Consider the following 27444-nt stretch of genomic DNA (forward strand, 5'->3'; position numbering starts at 1 on the left):
CAGAGCCGGCGGTGAGGTCCAGCCCAGCTCAAACCGGCCACCAGCGTTCTGCAGCGACTAATCAGATGGATGTACCACCTATGCTGCTCTTCCTTGTGCTCCAAGATTTGCAGAGGAGGCCTAAACACGTGGCCCCGTGAACAACGGTAAAAACTGCACCAACAGTGCCAACAGGCCCGGACGGAGGTCACTGTCTTTCTGAGTCCTGTCGCCATAGGAACGTGGGCGGACCCTCCTCACCCATCCCCGACTTGGCTCCCTGTGTCCCTCTGGGGTAGAGTCCAGGTGGTCCCCTCTGCACCCCCGGGGCAGGAGGAACGTGGTGGACAGGACGGGTGGCTCTCTTCCTCCTCCTGCTTCCTTTGGGAGCCAGACAGAGTGGTATAAGCTTTGGCCCTGCCCTGAAGAGGTGGGTGGCCCTAGGCCAATCTCTTAGCCTCCCCAGCCTCTGTTTCCCCAAATGGAAAGCAGAGATGCTGGCACCATCCCTCCAGGGAGCTGCAAACAGTCAATGCCGAGGGACGTGGAAGGCTTTGTTGAGCTCTGAGTCAAATGTACTAACAATTAAAATCACTGGACCGCCAGGGGCCGGGTGACTTCCCAGGCCAGATACAGGTGGCCCATTTCAGGTGAAGACGTGGGCTCAGGATGCTGCAGTGACTGTCCCAAGGTCTCCCAGCTCGAAAGCCTGGGTCTGTTCATTCTAAAGCCCGCACTAGTTAACATTTTGGGGAGGGGGTCCCCCTGAGACCTGCAAAATAGGCCAGACAGTGATGAGCTACCCAAAGACCCCCTTGCCTATAGCTTAGCCCATGTTTCCTTTTTCAAAAGCAGGCTGCCAGGGCGGGAAGGGGCCTGTGACATCATGAGAAACTGAGGTCCCAGAAGTGGAGGGGTTTGCTCAAAGTTGCGTCCCCAGCCAAGCATGCCTCCTCAGCCGTGCATGCAAGGCTCACTGCCTCCTGCTGGCCCTCTCGTGGTGAGCAGCAGAACCGGCTCCTGGCATTCCATCATTACTCTCGATGGTGCAGAAACCCAAGCTGTGGATATCTCCTCCCTCCCCATCCCCACTCGCTGGCTTGGAGAGAGGCTTGCTCAGCCCACTGAGTCAGGGCAGAGAATGACCTCTGCACTAGGAGCTCTGGATAAAAGGTGCTTCCTGGCTGGGTGGGGGTGCCCAGGGAAGCAGCAAATCCTGTCCTACCATGGCCCCCCCCGTGCATCCGCATGTGTGTGGGCCTGGGCCAGTCTCCACAAGGAGGCACAGACTATTAAACCCACACCGTGAACTAAAGTTCCGAGGCTCACACCGGTCGCAGGGGGCTCTCAGAGGCAGAGCGCTATTCCCGGGTCAGCAGCCCGCGCTCCCGGCCAGCCGGCCGCCCCAGAGAGCCCTGGGGATTCTCGCACATAATTCTTGCGTGTAGCCCCTCCCCTTGGGAGACATGCCTAGAGTAATTCAGAGCAGGTTTCTTTCCTGGTTTTGTATGCAAGGAATGCACAAATGAGGAGACAGTGTAGCTTTTCAGAAACAGTAGGGACAGGGAGGGGGAGGTCCCGGGTGCCAGGAGAACTGGGGAGCGCACGCGGACATCCCAGGAACCACAGTGGGCGGAGGACTGACGTGCACCAGCGTGCCCGCACGCTGCCAGGCCTTCTGGCCTCATCACTGTGCCCCCACTGGGACAGAAGACAAAGCAGACTCAGAGAGACAAATTATTTTATCTGAACTCAGACGGCCTAGGGTTCAAATCAAAATTTGACTCCCGAGCTCTTGCACCTGCAGCAGACCACAGCCTTGCACTCTGGGTTGGCGGTTTGGTGGGGTTAACCCACCTCTGCAGCACTGGCCTCTTAGAGAGGTGAATGAGGAACTGGAAAGTGTTGTACCATGAGCGAGACCAGTCCCCCAAACTCTAACGGGGTGGGGGTTTCTAGCAAGTCAGGCTGACCCACGTGACTGAGAACCAAAGCCCAAGGACGCCCATTCCCCACCCCACAAGCCATTCCCAAAGAGCAGCATCTTCTGCTGCTCTCCAGACAGCCCCGCAGTGCAGGAGACCAAAGACGAGTGAACCCGGGCATGCAGGGAAAGAGAAGGGGAAGCCCAACACCCCTTTCCTTGTTAAAGCAGGTCCTGGCTCAGCTGAAACCTTCTTTTTTTTTTTTAAAGATTTTATTTATTTATTTGACAGAGAGAGACAAAACGAGAGAAGGAACACAAGCAGGGGGAGTGGGAGAGTGAGAAGCAGGCTTCCCGCCGGGCAGGGAGCCCGATGTGGGGCCCGATCCCAGGACCCCGGGATCATGACCTGAGCCGAAGGCAGATGCTTAACGACTGAGCCACCCAGGCACCCCTCAGCTGAAACCTTCTGCTCTGGGAGACACACAGCTGGAAAAGCCACGCAATCCTGCTCACTAACGAAGAGCCCGAGGGGACCTCTGAATCTGTCACCCCCAGATCCCATTTCCTGCAGATACGAGAGGAGGAGGAGAGGTGGGGGCAGGGGGACACCCCCACGTCTCCCACGAGTCTGAAACTCCCACAACCCCTGTGCAGGAAAGATTTGCTCTGATCACGCACAAACTCTTGCAAAAAACAGAAGGGCCATGAAGCTAAGTCAAAGACATCACAATATAAAGTGACTACAGACCAGTTTTTCTTCGGAACATAGACACCAAATCATCCAAAAAATACTAGCAAAGCAAATCGAGCTTTGTGTTAAAAGATGATCTACCATGAACACGTGTGATTTACCCCAGAATACAAGGCTGGTTTAACATAAAAATCAAGCAGTGTCATCACCATATTAATAAAGGACAAAACCTATGTGATCATCTCAATAAAGGCAAAAAAAGCATAGGACACAAGCTCACATCCCTTCATAGAAAAAAGAAAAACAAGACCCAACCACTCGACAAACTAGGAATGTTAGGGCTTTTCCTCCACTGGATAAAGGGCATCTCTGAAAAACCCACAGCTAATATCACATTTAATGGTGAAAAACTCAGCCACTTCCCAATAAGAACAGGAAAAGACAAGGATGTGCACTCTCCCCACTACCCCCCAACACTGGAGGGTCTGATCAGGTGTGATCAGGCAAGAAAAGGAAATAAAAGGCATCCGGGATAGACAGGAAGAAGTGAAACTATATTTACAAATGATACGATCTTGGATATAGAAAATACCCAAGAAATTCATAAAACATCTATTGGAACTAATAACTGATGTTAGGCGGCAGGATATATGGTCAGTATACAAAAATCAACTATTTCTATACACTAGCAGTGAACAATCCCAAAAATGAAAACACGAAATAATTTCATTTACAATAGCATCGCAAAGAACAAAATACTTAACTAAATTTAACAAAAAAGTGCAAAACACGGAGACTGAAAACTATAAAACCTCACTGAAAGAAACAGAAAAGATCTACCTGCGTGGAAAGACATCCTGGGTTCATCAACTGGATATTGTGGTATTGGGAAGACAGCCGTGCTCCCCAAACAGATCTGCAGAGACAGCACGATCCCTGTTGAGATCCCAGCTGCCTTTTTACAGAAATCGACAAGCTGATTCTAAAATTAATATGGAAATGCAAGAGACCCCAAAGAGCCAAAACCATTCTGAAAAAGAAGAACAAAGTCGTAAGACTCACATTTCCCGATTTCAGAACTTAGTACCAAGCCACAGTAATAAAGATAGTGTGGCGGGCGCCTGGGTGGCTCAGTCGGTTAAGCGTCTGCCTTCGGCTCAGGTCATGATCCCAGGGTCCTGGGATCGAGCCCCGCCTCGGGCTCCCTGCTCAGCGGGAGGCCTGCTTCTCCCTCTGACCCTCTCCCCTCTCATGCTGTTTCTCACTCACTCGCTCTCTAAAAAATAAATAAAATCTTTAAAAAATAATAATAATAAAAAAATAAAAAAATAAAGAAAGTGTGGCATTGACATAGGCCGATGGAAGAGAATCAAGAGTCCAGAGATAAACCCTCACGTTTATGGGCAATCGTTTTTTGACAAGGGAGCCAAGGCAAATTGGTAGCGGAGAGAATGGTCAACAGATGGTCCTAAGTCTGTGTGGAGTCATCAGGGAAGGCTTCCTGGAGGAGGGGACAATGAAGGAGAAATGAGAGCAGGCAAGCTGGGCAGCGGGGACTCGTTCACATGGTCTCCACACCTTCTTGTGAAGCTCCCCTGGGCCTGGAGGTGAGGAGGGCATGGTTTTTTGTTTTGTTTTGTTTTAAAGATTTTATTTATTTGACAGAGACACAGCGAGAGAGGGAACACAAGCAGGGGGAGTGGGAGAGGGAAAAGAAGGCCTCCCGCGGAGCAGGGAGCCCGATGCGGCGCTCGATCCCAGGACCCCGGGATCATGACCTGAGCCGAAGGCAGACGCCCAACGACTGAGCCACCCAGGTACCCCAGGAGGGCATGGTTTTAAGTCCACTTTACAGGGAAAGAACCTGGGGTGAGTTACATCATTGGCTTGACTTCCCAAAGCTGGGACCTGCATCCCCTCCCTTACCCCTCCCGAAGGAGGCCCTTATTTACCTGCCCTCTTTCCACTACCCTACAGCTGCCCAGATGGAGCTGTACAAAATACACAGGTGCATTTCTCCCTCTTCAGGGACGGCAAAGAGCAAAGATATCTTGACTCTCTGACTCGCCCTTAATATATTAACTTAATTAGTTTGTTCTAAGGTGATAGCTTTCTGTTGTGTACTTCTGAACTTAACTCACCAAATTAACATCTGTGAATAGGATTTGGTTATGAATTTTAATGACTTCCATTCATTCACAGTCCAAACAAATTACATATTTGGTGCTCTATTTAATATGTTTATTGCCATTTTATTGTAGTCATTTGCAATAAAATAGCATAAAATATTAAAGAGGCAATCCCATGGATTATCTCTCAAAGTGGCACACACAGAATGTTCTTCAAAGGCTGTACAATGATACTCATCATTCCCTAAAGATATAATGAACTGGGGGCGCCTGGCCGGCTTGGTCAGTAGAGCAGATGACTCTTGATCTTGGGGTCGTGAGTTCAAGCCCCGCACTGGGCATAAAAAAAAAAAACAAAAAACAATGAACTGATTTTTACAGTTACAAATGGCCCCAGAACAGAAATGAACCAAGGCCTTTTATAAAGGACATTTTTATGGGCACCTGGGTGGCTCAGTGGGTTGAAGTGTCTGCCTTCGGCTCAGGTCATGATCCCAGGGTCCTGGGATCGAGCCCCACGTCGGGCTCCCTGCTCAGTGGGGAACCTGCTTCTCCCTCTCCTGCTCCCCCTGCTTGTATGCTCTTTCTCTCTCTCTCTCAAATAAATAAATAAAATCCTTAAAAAAAAAAAAAAAAGGACATTTCTAATATCCTTCTTCGATCTGCTAATGGAGAGCTCTGGGGGTCAAATGCTCTGTGAACACAATCTGGAAGGCATCTGTTCAAGACAGAAGGCCAAGGGTGTTTCCCCCACTCTGTACTCGGGTAGTTGGCTCTAGAAATCCATGAGCTAGGTGTGTTCTGTTTTTTTGTTTTTCATTTTTAAAGTATTATTGGACAGTACGGAGGCAGAAGTGGTTCTGAACACAAGACAGGCAAGCTGAAAGGCACTGCTGGGGTCGTCTGGCTAAGGGATTGATAACAGAAGCACACGGGGCCTCAGGCACGGCCACCGAGGACCTGTCATCAGCCAGCACACCCCAAGGGCAGCACCAGCGCTGACCCGCAGGCCAGGCTGAAAGCGCAGAGCAGACAACAGAAGATTCAGAAACCCACCTGGGCCCCTCGTCTGAGAGCTGAGGTTCTCACCAGCACCCCCAAGACCCCCCCACCCCCGTAGTCACTGCAGGTGCATCTCCAGCTGCCTTCCCCGGCGGGCCTCAAGGCTGCTGGGGTCACACCCACAGGCAGGAGTGGGTCACACCAGCACATTTTCACAGTGTGTAAAGAAGGGAAATTTGGTACATTTTTGTTCCAGATCTATTCGGGAACACTGTATTTGAACAGACGCTGCGTTCACGAAGTGCTTCCAAAGCGGCTCTTCAAGGGGACACCACTTGTGTATGTGTCCGGGTGGGGAGGCAGGGGTCTACAGCCGCACTGTCCTGCAGGCTGGCCGGGGCCATTTAAATTCACATCCGTTAAAATGAAATAAAGTTAGAAATTCAGTGCCTGCGCTGCACCAACCACATTTCGAGAGCTCGACAGCACAATGGGCAGTGCAGACCAGCAGACCACGTTTATCATTGCAGAACGTTCTGGAAAACAGGGCCCACCTTTAGCTGCTGGGACACACCCAAGGTACGGATTCCCACCTCCTTAACCACCTCCTGACCGTGTGCCAGCTCGCCCTCAGCTCCACCCCCAGCCCCCCAGCCCCTCCCAGCCAGCCCCCATCAGGTGCTCTGGAAACCAGGTTTCGGCACACCTCCCTCCCCCACATACTTCTCCCTGCCGGTCTCAGCTTCCTATGCCCGCTGTAACTAATTACTACAGACTCCATAGTTCAAAACAGCAGGAGCTTACGATCCTACACTTCTGGAGGTGTCAGAGGCTAAAAAGGGTCAACGGGGCTGTTTTTTACAGAGGCTCTAGGGGAGAATCCATTCCTTACCTTTTCCAGCTCCTCGGGGCCACGGGCAGTCCCTGACGTCACTCCAACCTCTGCGTCCTGCTTCTGTCCTCAAGCCTCCTCTCTGACTTTGACCCTTGTGATGACACTAGACCCACCCGGATAATCCACGCTCTTTCCCTCCCCATCCCAAGATCCCTCACTGAATCACATCTGCCAAGTCTCCTTCACTATGTAAGGTGACATGATCACAGGGACACTGACATCCCTGGGGGCCATTATTCTTCCTGTCACACACTGCCCTCCTTCACTCTAGGCCAGGAAGAAAGAGGGGGTCCCCAGCATCTGTCTCCCCTGTAGCCCCACAGCCCCTACAAGAGGACAATGAAGAGTCCCCATACCCAGATGGCTCAGGAGAGGCAAGTGACAAGTCCGAGGTGGCAGGTGGGCATCCCCCAATGCCCTCACCAGGACACCGTCCAGAGTCTCAATGCTCAAGCTTTCAAATTGTATCAAGTCCCACCAAGGGTCTTAAAGGTCATCAGATCTGGGTGTAGGAAAATCAAACTGCATGCAAGCTTCCAACAAGAAATGAGTCTCTTACGTGGGACTGAGCAAACCGCTATCTGGGACCCACCACCACCCTCCAGACCCTGGTTTTCCGCACATTGTGTGGACCAGACCCAGCTGCCCCAAGTGGCTATCAGATAAAACATCTCCTTTGTCTGCCCTACGGCCAGCAGCAGAGAACACCAGGATGGACAAGGTGCTCACGGCCAAGCAGTGGAAACACCTGGGGAGGCTCCCCACGGCAGCCTGCTCGGATGGGCTGGTGAGGCAGGAGGGCCCTGTATTCAGCCTAGAGCATCAGGGAAGCCTTCCTGGAGGAGGTGCCACTGGATGAGTCCCAAAAGAAATGAAATTGGCCCAGAATCCTTTACAAGGAAATGTTAAAGTTCACATCATCCAACTCATTCACTCTAGAAATAAGTTAACAAGCTGAGATGGGGAGTGAGTTCAAGGTCACGTGGATAATAAGGGGTGCGATCAGTCAGGAAGGATAGGACATGCTGTGATATGAACGGTCCCCGATCCAACAGCTGGACCTGATGGAAGTTCATTTCTCAGTCCTGCTCCGCGTCCGGTGTGGGCATCCACGGGAGGCACACTGTGGTCAGCCGGTGAGGCAGGCGGGCATCTCCACCCAGCCGCTGTCACCGCAAGGCAGACCGTGAGCTGGCTCCCAAAACCCCCTCCCGATGGGACCTGCCTCATGGCCGCCCCTGCCTCACTGGCCAAAGCAAAGCACATGGCCGTGCTTTGCTTCGAGGCTGGTGGCACCCATCCTGCCGTGGCTTGAGTCCTGCCTGCCGCTGGGTCCCCTGCACACGGATGAGAACCCCAGGGACCCGGTCCCCTGCCCGCCGCTGGGTCCCCTGCACACGGATGAGAACCCCAGGGACCCGGTCCCCTGCCCGCCGCTGGGTCCCCTGCACACGGGTGAGAACCCCAGGGACTCGGTCCCCTGCCCACCGCTGGGTCCCCTGCACATGGGCACGTAGACACATACGGAATCAGTGCTCCCGCCTCCAGGAAAAGCACCTGTTTCAGGTTCTCCGCAGGGGTAAGGGGGACTGCTGGAGACAAAGGTCTGGGCACAGCCTCCCTGGGACATGAGTGTCCCACGGTCCCCCAGAGGAAACCAGCAGTCCACATCCTGGCTCACTTACTATTGCAGACTGACGCCAAACTGCTGGGTAGGCAGAGGGGGCCGTGGTGGCGGTGTCTTGGCGGGAGGGGGCGACCTGCCCTTGTGCAGCTTCTGGAGCTTCTCATCATACCTGCAGACACAGCAGAAGCATGGCTCTCACCTTGCAGGGGAGGAGCCTCGGGCCGCGAGGACCAGACGCCCCACGAACATCTGTAGGACACCCTCGTCTCGTCCTTCTGGGCCCACATGCCACACCGCCATCCCACACACATGCACACACACACACTCTCCCCCACTACCATGGTGTTCACACAAAAGGCAGAGAGGATAATCCAACCCCAGCAAATGTCCAATCTCTCCTGCCAACGCTTGGCCAACATTTCACCCACGTGTCTGCACAAAGGCTTCCCTCTGCTGGAAGCACCCTTCCCCACCTCTTGACCCAGCCACCTGTCCCCTGGAAACTCACTTCTTCCTGATATTCCCTTGCCACCAGTCCCCTCCCCAGCTGTTGTCACCGACTTGAGGCCCCCCCACCACCTGGAAGCACCCCGGGGGCAGGGTCACTCCCCACATGGTTCTGTGTGCCCAGCTTCTGGCGTGCGACTCGGTGCCCAGGAGAGCTCAACATCTCCCCCGCCCCTGCAAGCCTGCCCACATCCCTGCAGCGCGGGAAGGGCCCTGTTCCCTCCAAGGAGCCCCCGGAGAGGAAGATGCAAAGGGCCGGGGGTCTAAGACCTGCCCTTGCGTGGCTGTGGGGCCAGCCGGCCGCACGCCTTCCTCTGCACCCCATGGGAGAGACTGTGGAGCGGGGATCCCCGCTGCCATATAAACTCAAGTAGCGAATAGGCTTTCGAATAGGCTTTCAGCAAAAGCCACCAGGTGGGCTGGCTTCCAGAGCACCTGCGACGCGCCTGAGAACATTGCATTCCGTATACGGCGTTATCCACACGCCCGAGAAACTCCCCTGACCCTCTGCTCCCAAACACGGTAAACTCCAAGGCGGCGAACAGCAGTTACCGCGATGGCTTAATATTTTTAAATCAGTTTGCCACGGGGGGAGGGAAGAGCCCTGCGTCTGCGTGCACAGCCTGCGGCAGGCTCAGCTCCCTGAGTCAGCACTTAGCATCCTTGCTGACGCCGCACGTCTTGGGCCAGATCTGCGGGGCGCACGTTTGGAGGCGCAGCCTTCCACGCTAATAACGGGATGGGCCAAGGCCCATGGCATCCCCTGCGGTGTTTCCACCCCTCTCGGGACCGGGTCCGACTCACCGCAGAACCTCCGGGGGGACGATCAGCTGGTCGTACTTGAGGTGTTCGCGGAGCTCACTCAAGTAGTTGAAATAGATGACTTTTTTCCCAAACTTATGACTGAAAAAGCAGAAGCAGGAGAATAAAAATGATGAGACGGAGAGGTCGTGCCGGGGGCGGGGCAGGGCGGGGCCGGGGCTGCGGGGAAGGCGACACAGGCGCTTCTCATGTAAGAAACCATTAAGTGCTGACACCAGTCGAAACCCGAACATAATAGAAGCAGCGCACGTCTGCAGATCTTGGCTTTCATAAGAACTCGGATGCACCAAACACTCGGGAGAGTCTCATCTGCATAAAAATAAAGATCTGCCTCCAGTCTGAATCTGCCACGAATCTGCACATACGGGAGACAGCGGGGAGGGGCCCGGAGGGCTTGCGGTTTCTGGCACCGGGGTGCCTTCCCGCTGGGGCACCCCCTCTCTGCGAGGGTCACACAAGGCGCTGCCTGCTTTCTCTCCAGGACGGTGTCACTCAGGAGGCCAGCCTGGAGCGAGCACCGTGGACACCAGCCCTGGCCCAATCCGCGCCCCCCACCTCTCAGGGCCTCAGTCTCCCCCTCAGAAACGGGTTCTCCCTCTGAGTGAGACTGTCTGGGAAAACGTCCGCTGTCCCACACCCGGTACCCACCACCTGGGACCGCTGCTACCAACGAGCCCGCTCCCTGAGCTGCAGAGCGGGGACAAGAACAGGATCCAGCGGGTGAGGAGTCACATGCCCGGCCCCGCACCTGCTCCTGGTAAGCGATCACCGCCTGCCTAGCTCCTCGTCGTGGCTCTACTGGAGGGTCGCTGGCACCCACAGAGCGGGACGGATTTCATGGGCACGATGTGGGGAGTTGGGACACATGCATATGCCGTGATGCCATCACCACCGTCATGGGAATAAGCCGATCCATCGTCTCAAAAGTGTCCCTCGCATCCCCTTGCTTTGTGTGTGTGGTTAGAACACTCAACACGAGATGTACCCTCTGAACAAACTTTCAAGGGCACGACACTGTGTCGTCAACCGCAGGCTCCAGGCTGGCTGTCGGGCAGACCTCTCGAACCTCTTCCCTGGTGTCTCACAGAAGCCGAGCTGTTTTATCATGAGCCTGCCTGGAGCTGAAGCCCACGGGAGGCCCAGCCGCGTGCACTGGCTCCCCCTAGTGGGTGAGCGGGAATCAGGCCGGTGCCTGGACCCCTAGCCACCTGCCCTCAGGGGCAGGGGGGGCCTGGCCATTCCGCATGCATGGCCGGCCTGCGGGGGGACACAGGTATCAGCTTCTGAGCTGCAGGGAGGCCTCTGGTGCCAGCCCCCTGCCCATGTAGGAGCACCCTCCAATGTTCGCTGTGTTTCTTCTGCCTGACCCCCTCTGGCTGACCAGACACTTGCTGGTCACCGGGCTCTGGAGGGCCGATGCAAGCCGGGCCCTGCTTCCTGCCCCTCATGCCCCGGAAAGGCCTCGGGGCAGTGCATCCCGGGGACGGCAATGCAGGTGTGCGGGCAATCCCCAGGCCCCACCCCGAGAGGGTCAGAGTCAGAGGTAAGGGGCCAGGCCCGCGGACATTCCTGTTCATTCTCGGGCATTGGGGAGCCTCTGCACTTGTTCTCTTCACTTCCAAATGAGGACTCTGGGGCTCAGAGGTCACACAGCTGCCTGAGGCCACACAGCCAACAGGCAGCAGAGCCCAGTCCAGACTCCAGGGTCTCCAACCCTGATTCCCGAGGTTCTCTCCTGGCACCTGTTTATGGCCATGCCTGAGGCAGGATAAGTGGCAGAACCACACGGGCTTGAGCTAGAATCCCAGCTGAGCCGTGACTTAACCTCTCTGAGCACCAACCTCCTCTCCTTTGGAAGAGGGAGAATACACCTGACCTCACGGGATCGTTTTGGGGTGCTGTGCACCTAAGGTGTATAAGAAATTGTGATAAATTAATCACAAAAGGGTAGTAAACAATTTTTTAAAACGATGTTAGCAGCAAACACTGAGTATCTGCTAGGGCCAGGCAGGCCTTGTTAGAACACTCTGGGTGTACAAGGCAATGAACTGTGGCAACGACAAAATGAGTGCGGCGACACTGGGGAAACCAAGGCAGAGGGAGGCTGCATCTCCTGCCGGGAGGACTGGGTGATCAGAGGCGGGGCAAAGACAAGCCCGAGCTCCCGAACCACCACAGCATCTGGGCTGCCGCACGACGGGGGGGATGATTATTTCCCCGAGGACTCAGAGAGGTTTCTAGAACTCTGAGAGCTTTGCTAAGGTGAACGACAGCACCAATGAGCAGAAGAACATCCGAACTGTCTTCTCGGGCAGTTGCGTCACCGGCACTGGCTTCTGCACAATGTCAAGTACAGCACCAGCAGGCTGGTCCTGGCTAAGCAACAGAACAGATGGACAAAATCCCAGCTTCCTAACAGGAATGGGTCTGCGGCGGCAGGACGGGCAAGCCGTGGGAAAACTGGCGGGCAATTCTCCTACAACGAAATGAACTCTAGCCACGGAAGTCTCTCCCTGCGTTAAACGGGAGCACACTCAGGTCTGCTGTTCCAGAAATTCTCCAAGCAGAGCCTGCAGATCTGGGAGCCGCATCCGACCACCCTGGCAGGGCCACGCGGGCCACACTCTCTAGAATGAGTGCTGGTCTGAGTTTTGTGAGTCCTTGCAGTGAACCACCAAACCTGAGGTGGTCTTTGAGACCCCCGACACAGGTGCATAAAGTGGCCAGGGTGGGATTTAAAAATACCAGGTTCAAAGCTTACCAGTATCGTGAGCTGGTGTTCCTATTCAGGACTTTCAGGACCGTCAGCCCCATGCCCGCCATAGCCACGGGGTGGGCGGCGTACCCCAGACACATGGGTGCCCCAGAGATGAGACCTCCACAAAGCCACATAGGGAGAGCCGTCCCCCCGCCCTAAGCCCGCGGGATGGAGCCTCCCACCCCAGTGAGGTTCTTGCTGAGAATGCCACATACCTGATGAGGGGTTTGAAGATGGTCCACAGGACCCTGATGAAGTTGGTGGGGTGCACAATGTACAGCGCCTTCAAATTCTTTTTGTACCTAAGGAGGGAAGCGTGAGATGACTTCAGAGCAACAAGCCCTACACCCTAAGGTGAGTAACCATGAAGCCTTAACCGTGAGCTTAAGACAACAGGGCCAATTTAAGAACACTGAACCAACAGCTGAGGGGGAGAATCAGGACCTCTCGTCTGCCACCGCCGACTTCACAGTTTGCACCCACACCACGGGGTATGGGGCACCCACTTAAAAAATGGGGTGCTACTTGGCTTGCTTGCTCCCCTCATTCCAGAATAATTCAGTCCAAGGCCATGAGGCTGAGCCAAGGAGGTTGGCACCACCCCCAGGGTGGAGACAGCGAGGGCGGGCAGGGTGGCCATGGCCCGGCCGGGTGTCGTCTGAGGGGAGGAGGGGCGTCCGCACAAGCCAGTGTGCGGTCAGCCAGGGGGACGCTGGCCAGCTCTTATCCACTCACAAGAGCCGACTGATTGTCAGAATTTCAGGCGTTTGGGGAACCAGTTGTGAAAAACATATTAAATAATATAAACACATAATTAAGTAAATCGTATTAAGCACCAAGGTAATAAATATTCAAAACTCATCACTTGCTCATTATTTTACTCCTTCCTATGCCCTTGACACTACTTGTCTGCTGCATCTGAATAAGGGAAGTCCATACCGAGTGTCCCCCTGATCTGCGTCCAGTGGCGTCATGCTGGTAGCTTGAAGCCGGCCACAGGGGCAGGAGACCCACCCATGTCACAAGCCAGCCTCCCCAATCCCCTGAGAGCTGGTCATCACACGTGGACCAGGGTGCCTCCTGGCCAGACCTGGGAGTAGGGGGGGCGGGCAGGGGAGGGGCAGAGCCAGGGGAGGTGAGCTGGAGCCGCTGGGTGTGTGAGCAGGGCTTCCTCACGGGGACGCACCGGGACGGGAATGGGGTGCGCAGTGGCGGGGTGGTCCGAGAGGGTAACACAACCAGTGAGATCAGTCAGATGCTGGGCGACGGAGAGGTAAGCACATCAGCAGGGTTCTCGCTGCCAGAGGGGAGGGGGACAGATGCAGAGGGAGAGAACACCAGAGCGAGCCCTGAGCTGCAGGGAACGGCTGTAGGCATCGGGGGTGAGATTTCCCGGCAGAAATGGACAAGTGTGGAAACACCCCAATTGTCCATGCGTAGGGCCTGGGAGCCAGTCACCCCAAAAGCAACAAGCACACTACTTCCAGACCCTGGCCCCTGGACACCACTCGCACTGAAAGGAACCAGGGCTCCTAGACAAACAGCAGACCCCAGGGCGGGCGGAGAACAATGTAAGGTGTGCCTGAAGCCCCTGCTTGTGCAAGATTCTGTAGGGGCAGTGCTCAGCGTGACGGGACACATCTGAGGGTCACAGGAGCCAGGCTGGAAGGGCACCCACCTGGCCGCATTTGAATCTGAACATTAAACATAGTCGTGGATTAGAACCCATTGAATGAAACAGGAAATCGCAAGTCCATATTGATATAAATAAGCCGGAAGTGTAAGCTCTTCCTTACGGTAAATTGCCAATAGTTCCAAGCACCATTTGGCCCCCATCAGAGTTCTCACTGGGCCGAGAACGAGCAATGGAGGCAAAGGCTAGGACATGACACTCTGATGAGGAGCAAGTATCTACAAAGTATCTCCCAAGGAAATACTAACTAATTACAAAAAGAAAGGCTCTCAATGCAGAGAGGGGGAGCTGCAGTGACTTGTGGGTGGTCCAGGGTCCCAGAGCACTGTTGCCACCGAGTCCATCCTGATGTGGAGGTGGCTTCCCGGAAGGGGGTAACAACACTCGTGTGTGGACTGGTTCTCCCTTAAAAGGAGCGACCTGGCAGAACAGTCTGGAGAACCAGGAGTCAACAGCCAAGAGGAAAAGAATGCAGGAAACCCACCAGGGTGCAGCGAGAGCAGGCAGAAACTCTTGTGGTACAAATCTCACCAAACTGGATCTGGAGCTCCGCTTGCATACCCCTGGTGATGGGGAACTCACTACCCCCAGGAGACACTCCACTGCTGGTTTTGATGCCTAGAATGTCTGTCCTTTATGATTCAATCGAGCCAAGGTCTATAATCCTACCCCCACCTCCTGGGCCACCTTTGTGGGAAGTAGGAGACAAGTTTGCCTCCTTCCTTTTGATAATTTATCTGTATCGGCTCAACACAGGGGACATATGCATCTCCTCCTGTTAGCCTGAGCTTCTGGAAAAGGCCACTTTGAACATGTCATTCATATTGCCTCCTAAACCAGGGCTGGCATCCTTAGCACACCCCCTGCCCTTTGCCACCTCCCTCCACGATTCCCGAGGCGAATCCCCCAGTCCAGCCCTCACCCAGCAGAACCTCATGCCACCTTACTCTTTCTCGGGTCAGCCACCTAGCAACACCCTGCCCATCCCTTCCAGGGGCTGCTCAGAGGCCGCCTCCTCCATCTGGCCTCTCTGACCGCCCCAGCTGGAATGCTGGCACCCACCCCTGGCCCCACCTGGCTGCTCTACCTTCCCTCACGCAGGGGATACAGAGGTGGGTCAGGGGGTTGCAGCCGAGCACGGGGGGACAAACACGCTGCTCTGCAGACACACTATGTGCTCAGGAACAGTGACGCCACGGGGGAGGGGCTGTTGATTCTCCAGGGACAACCCAGGAAAGCTTCACGGAGGAGGGGCCGGAGCTGGGGCCTGGCTGCCTCCATCTCGCCTGGTACTTACGGTGTCAGGTAAATGACCGCAAAGTGCGGCAACAATCCTTTCCCTATAGGACACAGGACAGAAAGCCAAGAAACTCCTCCGAAGAGTCTATGGACCCAAAAGACAGGAGGGCAGGCTCTGAGAAATCAGGCACTCCCGGCCACCATCCCACCTACTCAAAGGTCTGATAGGAAGACTTCCACCAGAGGTATGAAGGGCCTTTGAGAAGGGACACCCAGAGGATTCCAGGATATCCACACAAGGCCAGATAGGGCAGCCTATTAGCCAAATACACTACAAAGTCGATTGTTATGCACGACGTCACTCAAGAAAACATCTACCAGCTCCACGCTGTCTGCAAGAGGTGCGGTGCGTCAGGTGGGACAGGGAGACAGGGTCTCAGGTGGGGCCCCAGCCCTGCCACAGAGCAGGTGAGGGACACAGGGAGAGACACCTGCCCTCTGGGGCCTGTGTGTCCTCACCTGTCCAGCACGCTGCCCACCTCTCTGACAGAGACACCAGAAAGCCCCTTGCACACTGTAAAGTGTGGAGACAGCATGAGGGGCATCTGGAAGACAGCTGCGTGGTCGTACTCCTTTGCCACATTTCTAGACCAGGGTCAGTGACCGAGGGTACACAGGCCACATCTGGCCGGCCACCAACTTTTGCACAGCCCAAAAGCCAAGAAGGGCTCTCCGTTGTTAAGGGTTGGAGAAAAAAATTAAGAGAGTAACAGTTCAGGATATGTGAAAATGACATGAAATTCACATCCCGGCGTCCATAAATCAAGTTTGACTAGAGCCCGTGTTTATTATCTGCAGCGCTCTTGCGCTAGGCGGCAGAAGGAGAGTTTCAACAGAAATCCGAGGGCCCACGAAGCCGAGGTATGGACTGTCTGGTCGCCCCTGCCCTGGATGACGAGGCTGGACAGAGCCGCTGCCCGAAGGCAGGTGACCCCACCCACCCCAAGCTCCTTCAGCCTAGCTCCCCGCCTCCCACAGCACAGTCGCGACCCCTCCTCTCACCCGGACTCCCCACCACTCAGTGCGATCCTGGGTCCCCCTCCAGCCCCCCAGGGCTCGAGCGCACACACCTCCTGTCAAACTCCTTGTAGGTGCTCTGCAGCCAGCCCAGGGACGGCTTGTTCCGGCTGTTCAGCCCGTGGTGGAAGTAGACAACGGTGTAATCACTCTCCACGTACTGGTCCAGCGTGTGCTTCAAATACCTGGGCACAAAGCACAGACTCGGCTTCGAAAATCACCCTGTCACTGTCACCGAAACCAAGGACGCTTTCCCCAGAACAGAAGCCGTGGTTGTCCAGTGGGTGCCAGCCCCACCAGGTCACAGGGGGACCCATCCAGGGCCCGTGGGGACCCACCTGCAAGGGGGCCCCGTCCTCGTTTGTTAGAGGAGGCTCAGAGAGGTTGAGCCCTGAAGGTCACGGTCACCCAGCTAGCAAGCGGATGTGACAGGCCAAAAAATGGTCCAGAAGAGACATCCACATCAAATCTCGGGAGCCCGTGAATGTGACCTTATTCGGAAAAGGGTCTTTGCAGGTGTGACTAAGGCAAGGCTGTCGCAAGTGGGTGTTTCTCCTAGATGATCCAGGCGGGCGCTAAACATACCACCTGTGTCCCAACAGGACAGAAAAAAAGGGAAATCACAGAAGGGGGTTGTGTCTGAGAAGAGAGAGGCAGAGCGGAGAGTGACGGGGCGCCCGGCTCCGCCAACACCTTGGGTTCGGCCTTCTGGCTGTGAGAATAAATGCACTGTTTCACACCACCCAACTGCAGTGATGAGTTAGCAGCAGCCGGCGGGAAGTAAGAGAGGCCACGCTGGGATGCGAACCCAGGACAGACCCCGAGCCATTCTGCTGCATCTCTAGGAGCACGCAATTCCTTCCTTCCTGATTTAGCTCTGAGCGTTTTTTCTCGTGAACATAAAGCAGAGTCCTGACTCTGCCCTGCTTCTGTCACATGACCACACGCCACAGTATGAGTCCCGCAAAGCTCCACGATCCCCTCCAGCCCTAGGCCTTGTCCAGCCACCCGCAGGAGGACAGCTCCAACGTCCCTCGTCATTTTGGCAGGGGCCGCCGACATCGAGCAGGTCAGACCGGGCTGCCCGAGGCATCACCTAAAGCACATCTCGTCCTTAATTCAGCCCGGCTCCCGTGACCCCGTGGCAGGGAGTAGGCCTGCTTTCGCTGTGTGCCCTGCCAAGGCAGCCTGCCGGGAGCTCTGGGTCCAACGGGTGTGGGCCGGTGCTCCTGGGGACAAGTGTCCGCAGCACAGCTCCAGGAGAAACACCCAGCAGCCCCTGCCTGTCTGCAAGTGCTCGGCGGCTCAGGACACCGAGGGGGGATCTTTATCTTGCACGAAAGGATGTCAGCTTCTCCTCTGCTCGTCTGACTATAAGCATCATCAGAGCGCCCTCAGCCCAAAGCGCTGACTCTCTGAACAGCAGGCTTTGCACGAATTTTCTCACTTAATCCCCACCACAGCCCTGGAGGCAGGCGCTATAGGCCCATTTTACAGAGCAGTCAACTGAGGCCGGCCGAGGAGAACCAGGAAGGGGTAGAGCCGGGATGTGAATGGAGCAGTCCACTCTCTTGCCCACGCTGTCCTGCCCCCCGAGAGCCACGCACTCTCACCTGTCGTCTCTGATGTATAAACCCAAGGCAAAGCTGACCTGATGTGTCCAAGGTTTGGGCTTATCTGTTGGGGAAGCAGGCCCAGCGCCCAGACACTCTCCAGCGCACTTGCTCAAACACCCTTTGGACTAATCCACTGGGGAACTCTTCACTAAGGCCATCCTTCTGTCCCCCTCGCAGACAGAAGCCAGGCTCAGATCTGTAAGTCCACAGAGCACCCGCACTGCCAGGAACGCCTCAATACTGCATGGATGGTCTCCTTTGCATTTCTCAACTCTTGGGAGGGGAGACCAGGGGAACGTCTCCGGTCAGCTCACTTATCCACACTGGACACCTGGACACTTCCGGTCCAAGCAGGCACCCTTCCCCTGGCCCAGCGCGCTCCCTGGTTCTTCCCGCGAGCAAGCCGAGCTCTCTCCCTGTCCGGGTACATCTGGCACTCGGCGTGCTCAGCGCAGGAAGTCATTAACTAAATTACTGGTTGAGCTTCAAAGACACGGACTTATTTCTTCACCCACTGCAAAAATAGGAGCGCACATCTGGCCACAAGAAAGCTACTGCTTGGACAGGGAGAGGGAGGATGGTGTGTGCGGTGGCAATGTTTTCCATGGAAACATGGAAAAGACTCCATCTTGGCGCTCTTCCTAGCAAGGCCAAGAAGCCCACAGGGCACCTTTGAGGAAATTAGAAAAAGGTGCTCCTTTCTCTAGATAGACACCCTCCAGCATTGGGTGAGAGCAGCGGCAGCTGGATGGCAGCCCATCATTGTGTTGCCCTTGTGCAGTCAACAACCTACACAACTGTTCACAGAGGCTGTGCTGACTACTTCCTTCTGGTAGTGAAGGTTTCTGAGGCAGGCACATGAAAAAACACAATGTACCCGTTATTGTCAGAGGTAGTTTTGTTTTTGTTTTTCTTTTGGATTGAGGTGAAATTCGTAACATAACATTAACCATTTTAAAATGAACAATTCAGTGGCATTGAGCATATCCACCATGTTGTGCAACCACCACCTCCATCCAGCTCCCAAGCATTCTCATGGCCCAAAAGAAAGCCCATAGCCATGAACGATTACCCTGCCTCCTGCAACCTCCTGCTTTCTGTCGGGGATCCTTCTGTCTTTACAAGGAAACAAATCCTGAACACCTCCTGGCCCAGCAGTGTACCTTCAGGGACATTTGACCCGCAGGTCATGGGTTTGTGATGCCGCAGAAGGAATAATCTGGCAAGGGACCCGTGTTAACCTTGCAGGACCCCAGATAGGAGCTCTCCCTTACCCGGCACCCCTCTCTCTGTGTGCCCCGCATGTGTGAGCATGCTGGAGGGAGGCCAGCACCACCCAGGAGCGCCAGCTCGCTGCCCGGGGTGACCTCATGGACTCCATGGCAGATCTTGCCACCCAGCAGCAGTGTGGGCTAAAGACTCCTGAGCCCCTGTGGACAGCAGGGTTCCTGCTGCCACCCTGTATTTCCCACTGCTGTCAGAAAATCCTTTAACGGGGGCACCTGGGTGGCTCAGTCGGTTGGGCGACTGCCTTCGGCTCAGGTCATGATCCTGGAGTCCCGGGATCGAGTCCCACGTCGGGCTCCCTGCTCGGCGGGGGGTCTGCTTCTCCCTCTGGCCCTCCCCCCTCTCATGCTCTCTCTCTCTCATTGTCTCTCTCAAATAGATGAATAAAATCTTTAAAAAAAGAAGATCCTTTAACGGACCAGACTGGAGGCTTGGGTCAAGGGGATTCTCACAAACCACCCCCCAAAGGCTCTCAAGTGCTTCTGGGACCCGCTCATGCTTTCATTAGAGCTGGGGGCTCCGGGCACGGCCACTGTGCACTATGCCGTGGGTGAAGCAGGTCGGCCGGAACGGTCAGAACCGGGAATGGGAGCAGTGCTGGGACCGCGGTCAGGACGCACCGACCCGCCCAGCACCTCTCACGAGGCGCAGGCTCCCACCAGGAAGGAGGCACCGGAAGCAGCATACCAACACCCAGAGCGTGCAGACACCAGCAGCAAGGGACAAGACGGAGGCGGGCACCAACGAGACTTACTCCAGCAGACGCCTGTGGTTGAGCTCGTGGGAGGGGGGCATCCGGCAGCAGCTGAAGGTGATGACTCGTCTTCCAAAGCGGTCCTCTCCTGCAGGAGCAGACATGGGCGTGAGCCCCAGCAGCACCTAGGGCCACCTTCTCGTGGAACAGCCCCAGGTGTTCACGGAAAACGGGAGCCTCCCGAGCAGCCCCACCTGACCTAAGAGGCACAGGCGGCTGGCAGGTAGCAAAGACAGCACCTGCCGAGTGAGCATCTATTACACGACGCTGTGTACAGGAGCCAAGCTCACGTTCAGCACCAGCCCGCACGGAGAAGCTGGGGCCTGGCGGGATTAAGTCCCCAGTGCAGAGCCGCACGGCCGGCCAAGGGCACCCGGGCTGGAACCCAGATGCACCTGGCTTCACAGCTAGTGTTTGGCCACCCTGCCCACTGCCTCCTCCCCACAGAATCAGAGTGTCGCCCTGAGCACCCCCAGGACTCTGGGCCTTGCAGAAGGCTGGGGTGGTCTGGGGGACAGTCACCCCTGGACATGACCTCACAGGGTACAGAAGTCCTGATGCTCAGTGCTGGCCCTCAGCGTGGCCCCAGGGACCCTGCAACTCTCCTGACACAGTGGTGCTCACCACATGTGGGACAGTGTGGGGGGGAGGGAGGTGCTCCCCAAGGGCCGGTTCCTGTCTGATCATCTGTATCCCCCGTACCCAGGCTCGTTGCCCATGCCTGTCCTCAAATTATGTCCAATAATCTGTCACTGATTGACTGAAAGACGGATTCTAGAGCCTGAAGAAAGCAAATACCTTTCTAGAAATTACATCACTTTAAACTCACTTTCACTGTGAAGAAGGATTTACAGCTGTTTCCAGGGGTTTACTTAAAACGAGAGGATGAGAGCAGGGCTTTCCCACCCCCTCCAGCTCTGAACCGAACTAGTTGGGATAGCACACACACTCGCTCGCACGCACACACGCGCGCCCACAGGCACACCCACGTGCATGCTCGTGCCCTGCCCTGACTGCACACCCAGGACGGCTGCTTGTTACTGAGGACACGTCTGGATCTTCCCAGGAGCCCGGAAGCTACTCTGATACTCAGAATTCTTGAGCTGTTCCGGTTTCCAGACACAGCACCTTCTCATTTCCGAGGCTCCTTAGGGATTCTGCTCATGCTCCCCATGTGTCTAGAAAGCCCCTGTTTGGAAGGACTGCACTGGAAGCCTCACCAAATGGGGGCTTTGGGCACAAATCCTTCAAATCCTTCAACGGCTGCGCCCAGGAGGGGAGCGTCTCCCACACAGTTTCTAGCGTCTGAGGCCAGGGTCCCGTGGCCAAGCTGTGTCTGTGCTCACGTGTGGGGCACGAGGGAAAAGGACAGTGTTGCTTCTCAAGCTGGGATCTTCTGTGTGGCTACCGAACCAATGGGAATTAATGTCCCCTAGAGCTGGGAGAGAAAGTTAGTGTCCGTGATGAAAGGTCAAGAACCCCGAGTGGCGTTATCATCGTCAATCAGGCCAAGTGGAAAGTCTCGGGATGTACTAAATAATTTGGCAAATGGAAGACTAGGTCAACAAGCGTTCACTGGAGGCCCACTGTGCACTCAGCTGTGGGAAGAAAGACCAGACATGGCCCTCGCCTGGCCCCACCGTGGCGGGCAAAGGACAGTGATGTGGAGACGGGGTCTTCGCCCAGCTCCACAAGCCCCTGAGAAGCCGGGGGGCTCCAGCAGCCAGAGGCTACATCTCCAGTGCCTTCCACCTGGCTGGGCTTAGGCCACACCTCACAGGCGAAGGGCTCCATCCTCCACAGAGCGGTCCTCACTTCAGACAGCAGCTGCTGGTCGGGGGTCCCCAGGCCACCCCGATTCTGACCAGCTGGCTACAAATCCAGAGGTTCCCACGACCCCCTCACGAACGGTAATTCACTAGCTCACTTGCATTTTATCATAAAGGACACCAAGCAAGACCAGCAAAAAAGGGGAGACGCAGGGGGCAGGGTGGGAGGGTCCTGGACATGGAGCCCCCCTGCCCTCTCCCCCTGCAGTCAAGCAGATCGACACGTCACCAACCACCCAGGGCATGTGGCTCCAGAGCCCTTTACTGGTTTCATCACATGGGTGTGGCTGACGGAGTCATGATTCAATCAATACGCAGCTCGGTCAATCGATCAATCCAGATCGATTCCCTGGCAATGGACTGAACGCAGTCTCTAGCCCCTAGAGGTCACAAAGCACTGACCCTCTGATCCCGGTTGGTCCTTCTGGCTCAGCAGCCCCGTCCTGAGCTGTCTTGGCAGCATACACGACCCGGGATCCCCTGGGGGCCTCCTCTCTGGCATAAACCAGCAGGAATCACAAAGCTGCTATCACTTGGGAAATTTCAAGGATTTAGAGGTTACTTCCCAAGAATCAGGGACAAAGGCCAGACACGTCATTTACCTCCCCGTGTCGCACGACCCTGCACCCCCACCATGACCTACTGGGCCAGAGGGTGCGCTGCAGGGCTGTGGAGGGGCTGCCACCCAGCAGGCCAGAGACGCAGAGGCCAAGCTCCAGAAAGGGAAGATGAAGCAGGAACTGGGGCTACAGGCAAGGCCTTGCTGAGGGCAGAGCAGACGTCTGTTCACGGGACTCCCCGGTCGGCTGAGGAACAGCACGGGGTCTGACACAGACGTGCCCCCGCGGGCTGCAGGTTGTCATGCGAAATGATGGTGGAAGGAGAGGTCAAGGCCACAGGGATGAGGACACTCAGGGTTTGACTTTACCCAGCTGACACCGGGGAGCCAGTGAGGAGGGGAAGTAAGGGACACCATCTGATGGGTCATTCCAAAGGCCCTTCGACCACTGGTGGAGGGAGGCCCGGAGCAGAGACTGTATGGTGGAAGGGAACGAGGAGGTGGGGGACAGAGACCTCCAGGACTGGGGAGGGGCTTGGTGTCCAAGAATGCCAACCCTCCAGGCAAGGCCAGGATGTGGCACGTCTCCATCAGACACCAGCACCCTGCCCTGCTCAGACCACAGGCCCTGCTTCCCTCCTGACCCTGGTTTGCCGGTCTGCCGAGAGCGGGTGGGAGGGGTTCCCGGCCTGTCCGAGCCCCCCAGACCCGTGGCTGCTGAGAGGCGCTGTGCTGGCCAGGCGAGGGGACGTAACACTGCGGCTCAGGTCAGCGGGCCCAGAAGGTGGAGGGCATGCAGAGACAAGGCAGGTTAGGGGCAGAGTCTGGACTCCGTTCAGCCAGCGATAGGGCGTGAGGGGCACTGAGCAGGCCATGAGCCCCGTCTGTCCACCATCCGCAAACAAGGGTGAGGAGCATCCCTGGCCAGAGCACAGTTCGGGCAAGCCAGAGGCAGACACACGGAAGGGGGCTGGGAGCCCAGTGCCCACATCTGGCCCAGTCCCTTCTCATGCTGCTTGTATAAAGCACTGACTTGTTCACTCCTTCACTGCACGAACACTTTACTGTGCACCTACTGGTTGCACAGTTCATCAACTTGCAGGATGCTGAGCTACCAGTGAAGGCTTTATACTTCCCTCAAAATCAAAAGGGCAACTAACTTAGCATTTTCTTTTCACGTCAACAGATTTCTAAATGTCCCCGAAGCTAACATCCCAGCATTACTCAGACTGGACAGACTCACGAAGCTTACAGCGACTGTGGCGGTGGGCACACTGGGTTTGTGAAAAAGGAGAGAAGAAGGACAGGCTGGGCCCTGGCTCTGGGGACAGAATCCCTGTCCCCTCACAGCCAGGCAGCCCCAAGCCAGCCTCTCTGCCGCTCTGCAGATACCGGCTCAAAAATAAAAGTGGCTGGGAAGGGGCACCTAGATGGCTCAGTCGGTTGAGCACCCAGCTCTTGGCATTGGCTCAGGTCATGATCTCGGGGTCGTGGGATCGAGTCCCGCATCAAGTTCCACGCTCAGCAGGGAGTCTGCTTGAGATTCTCTCTCCCTCTGGCCCTCCCCACACTTTCTCTCTCTCAAATAAATAAATCTAAAAAAAAAAAAACACTGGCTGGGAAGGACTGAGTCAGTAACTTCAATCAAGTCTTGGCATAGCCCTGGCATACAGTAAGTGCTCAATAAATGTGACCGTTTCCACAGGCCAGAGCTGGGTGTCTCCAGGCATGCTGTTTCATTTACAGAAGAGGGAGCTGAGGCCCACTAGAGCGGGGTTCACGCTCACAGCTGGCCGGCTCCGAGGGCGGCACCCCCAGCCTGGCGGGCACAGCGCCCTCCGCCCCTGAGCACCCCGCGACGCCCGCGGGCAGGCCTCCCAGGCGGCCCAGAGGAACCCCCGGGACAGCCAGGCCTCCCACTTACTAAGCAGTCAACGCAGCACCTGCATTAATGGTATCAGTCAATATGAGTAAATACCCCTCCGTCATTCTCCGCTAACACAGGCCAGCGTATCGAAAACGGGCTTCAACATGATATAATGTGGAAGGAAATGAAAACTATCAATAAAATGCAAATTCTGTGAGGCCTCAGTTTAATTCATGACCCCTATTCCTCCCCTCACTGTGCGCCACACGACATCGCTCACTGTCTCCGAGACAGGGGAAGCCCAGTTTATGAATAAAGGAACGGCTCCCGGAGCCATCGCCCGGAACGCACTCCAGACGATCCGTCAACTGCTCTGAGTGAAGGACGATTAAAATGCATAATAAAGGCAGTCGCAATCTAACCAGGAGTGATTTGGGAGTTTGTCTCTTTGGGTTTTTGTTTTAAGGCTGCTCATCTTTTTTTGCAGAAATAAAAGGAGACATGAAGGCCCATTTTGTCTGCATCCTGCAGGGAAGGAATCTAAACTGAGGGGAAAGATCCAGGTCTGGGGCGGCAACCTGTCATCCAGGAGGACCAGATCCGCCTGTCCCCCCCTTCTCTTCTCTCTCACCACCTCCGCGTCTCTGGATTACACCTCCGGCCTCTCTGCTCCTCGGGCCCAAACCCACCCCCCGCCTACCCCGCTCTCCACCCTTGTCATGTCCTTCTGGGCTCACAGCCCTGGCCCCAGACTGAGCTCCAGACGGTGACCACTTCTTAAAATGCTGAAATCAACTTTATTTACAAAACACTATCTTAAAGAATTACAATTCTACAAAGCTTCTATTTGGCCACGTGCATACCCCTTAAATGTAGACAGATCATTCAATATTACTTTGTACAACACTCCAATTTCTAGCTGCAGTTCTGCATGTCCAGCTCTGGGGGAAGTGACACCCAGAGAGGAAACTAGGGGGGTCCCCCTGGTGGGGAGTGAGGTCTGCTCACGCCCAAAGTAGACCCCTTGGCAGGAGTCACAGGGTGGCCCACGTGGCTTCCCGGTGGAGCAGAGGGAAGGGTTCTAGGTGGTGAACTGTCCCCAGGGTGAGCCAGCCCCACAGGAGCCTGAACCAGAGTTAGGGACGAGGGGACAGAGCCGGATGCCCAGGTGAGGCTGGGAGGAGGGGGCAGGGGACTGACCCTCAGCGAGGGAACGCCAGGGGCTCTCGCCAGGTGCTCTGATAGAAAAGCCAGTGGTGGTTTCGGGGATGCTGATTTCTCTCTCCTTAGCCGCTGGTTCCTCTGGGTCGGAGCGTCTCGATCTCCGTTGCTCTAGTTCTTTGACAGTGAGGTCTATCTCAGCCACGTGTAGAGCTGTCTCTGTCTGGCTCTGCTTCAGCAGCCTCTGCCTGACTCCTGAGGACCTCTGGCTGGGCTGGCATCTTTTAAGGGGGGGTCTGAGGGCCTCAGGTGTTCTCTAAAGATAGTTAAATGTCTCAAGAAGCTGGCGTTTAAGTGAGAACTCTGCTCTAAAATGGGAGAACTCTCCAGAATCTGAGGTCTGCCACCCAAGCTGTCATCCCTCATAGCACAGAAACCCGTAGCCTGAGGACAGGCTCAAGCGTTCCACCATGATGACCTCAGAGCATCTCTGGAAGAATCTGCCCACAGCTCAAGGCGCCCACAGACCCTTAACGTTAGGTCCTGAAGGACCCACCACAAACCGCGGGGCCACCACAGCCTCGCTCCAGGAAGGAACCCTGTCCCGGCCCCAGGCCCCCAGCCCAGCAGGTGGAGATGAGGCAGGGCCCCCATCTCTTGACTGAACTCTCATCTCACTCTGCTAGGGCCCCTTCCCAGTCGGGTTTCAGCTGGTCCTCCAGCCTGACGTTGAAAATCTCTCTCCACAGCATGAACTCAGACCACTGTTCTTGCTCCTATTGGGGCTCCACGCAGCCACCATCGGCACCCCCCACACGGCGGCAAGAAGGGTCACTCTAAACCACAAGCCCCACAGTGCTGGCCCTCTGCCTCACGTTCCCCAGAGCCCCATGACCAAGTGTAGACTCCTGAGCACACCCTCGAGGTGCTGAGGACGTGGTCCCGCTAAGAGGCACCTCAATGGAAGTACAAAAAGATCTCATGGGAAGCTGTCTATACGCGATGCGCTTCATCCGTAAAGACTGGGACCGGCTGAAGGGAAAGGCATGGAGAAGGCCTACCTACCAACGCCAGTAAGGACAGAGCTGGCCCAGCTGGCCCGACTACATGAACGTCAGACGTGGCTGTCATCACGGGCGCACGGCCGGACGTAAAGGAGGGCACTTCGAAACGATGCAGAGGTCAACACATCAAGAAGACACAACAACCCTAAGTGTATGTGCCCCCAAAAACAAAGTGTCAAGACACACGGAACAAAAGCAGACAGAATCAGAGGCAGAAACTGACAAATTCCAACCATGGGCGCTCTGAGCACCCCTCAGTCAACAACTGATGGACGTAGACACAGAAGCAGAAAGAGGCAGAAATCTAGACACCACCACTCATCAACTGAACCTGACAGAAATACACAGAACAGTCTGCCCAACGCTGTGAGATACATATTCCTCTCGAGCGTGCAAGGGACATCCACCTAGACAGCTCATGTGCAAGGCCACCGCTTCTCAGACTTTTAGGTCTTGGAACCCATCGATGCTCTAAAAAATTACTGACATCCTCAAGGAGTTGTTTTTTTTTTTTTTTAAAGATTTCATATATTTATTTATATATATATAAAATAAATAAATGAAATTTATTTTAGAGAAAGACAGAGCACGTGTGAGCTGGGGGAGGGGCAGAGAAGGAGAGAGAATCCCAAGCAGGCTCCGAGCTCAGTGCGGAGCCTGACATGGGGTTTGATCTCATGACCCTGAGATCATGACCTGAGCGAAACCAAGAGTCAGTCGGAGGCTCAACCAACTGAGCCACCCAGGTGCCCCGGTCCTCAAAGAGTCTTAAAATTTTTTAAAAGGTGGGTTATTTCTATAGAAATTGACCATACTAGAAACCTAAAAGAGAAAATTTTAAAATATTTATTCATTCATTTAAAAATAACCCATTGCAGGGGCGCCTGGGTGGCTCAGTTGGTTGAGCATTTGACTCCTGATTTCGGCTCAGGTCATGATCTCGGGGTCGTGGGATTGGGCC

General features: G+C 55.5%; 1 protein-coding gene across 1 annotated transcript in view; it reads right to left on the reverse strand.

The window, feature by feature from the left end:
- ARHGAP8 (Rho GTPase activating protein 8) overlaps positions 1 to 27444 on the reverse strand; it is a 66638-nt gene that overhangs the window by 18300 nt on the left and 20894 nt on the right. Inside the window, exons 4-8 of the mRNA XM_044915771.1 lie at positions 20004 to 20091; positions 16400 to 16531; positions 12553 to 12639; positions 9562 to 9660; positions 8309 to 8419 (exon numbers count right to left, since the gene is read on the reverse strand). Coding sequence (XP_044771706.1) covers positions 8309 to 8419; positions 9562 to 9660; positions 12553 to 12639; positions 16400 to 16531; positions 20004 to 20091 — 517 coding nt within the window. The remainder of the gene's footprint in view (positions 1 to 8308; positions 8420 to 9561; positions 9661 to 12552; positions 12640 to 16399; positions 16532 to 20003; positions 20092 to 27444) is intronic.

Source organism: Neomonachus schauinslandi, chromosome 5, assembly GCF_002201575.2.
Source record: "Neomonachus schauinslandi chromosome 5, ASM220157v2, whole genome shotgun sequence".
In the NCBI taxonomy this organism is placed as follows: Eukaryota; Metazoa; Chordata; class Mammalia; order Carnivora; family Phocidae; genus Neomonachus; species Neomonachus schauinslandi.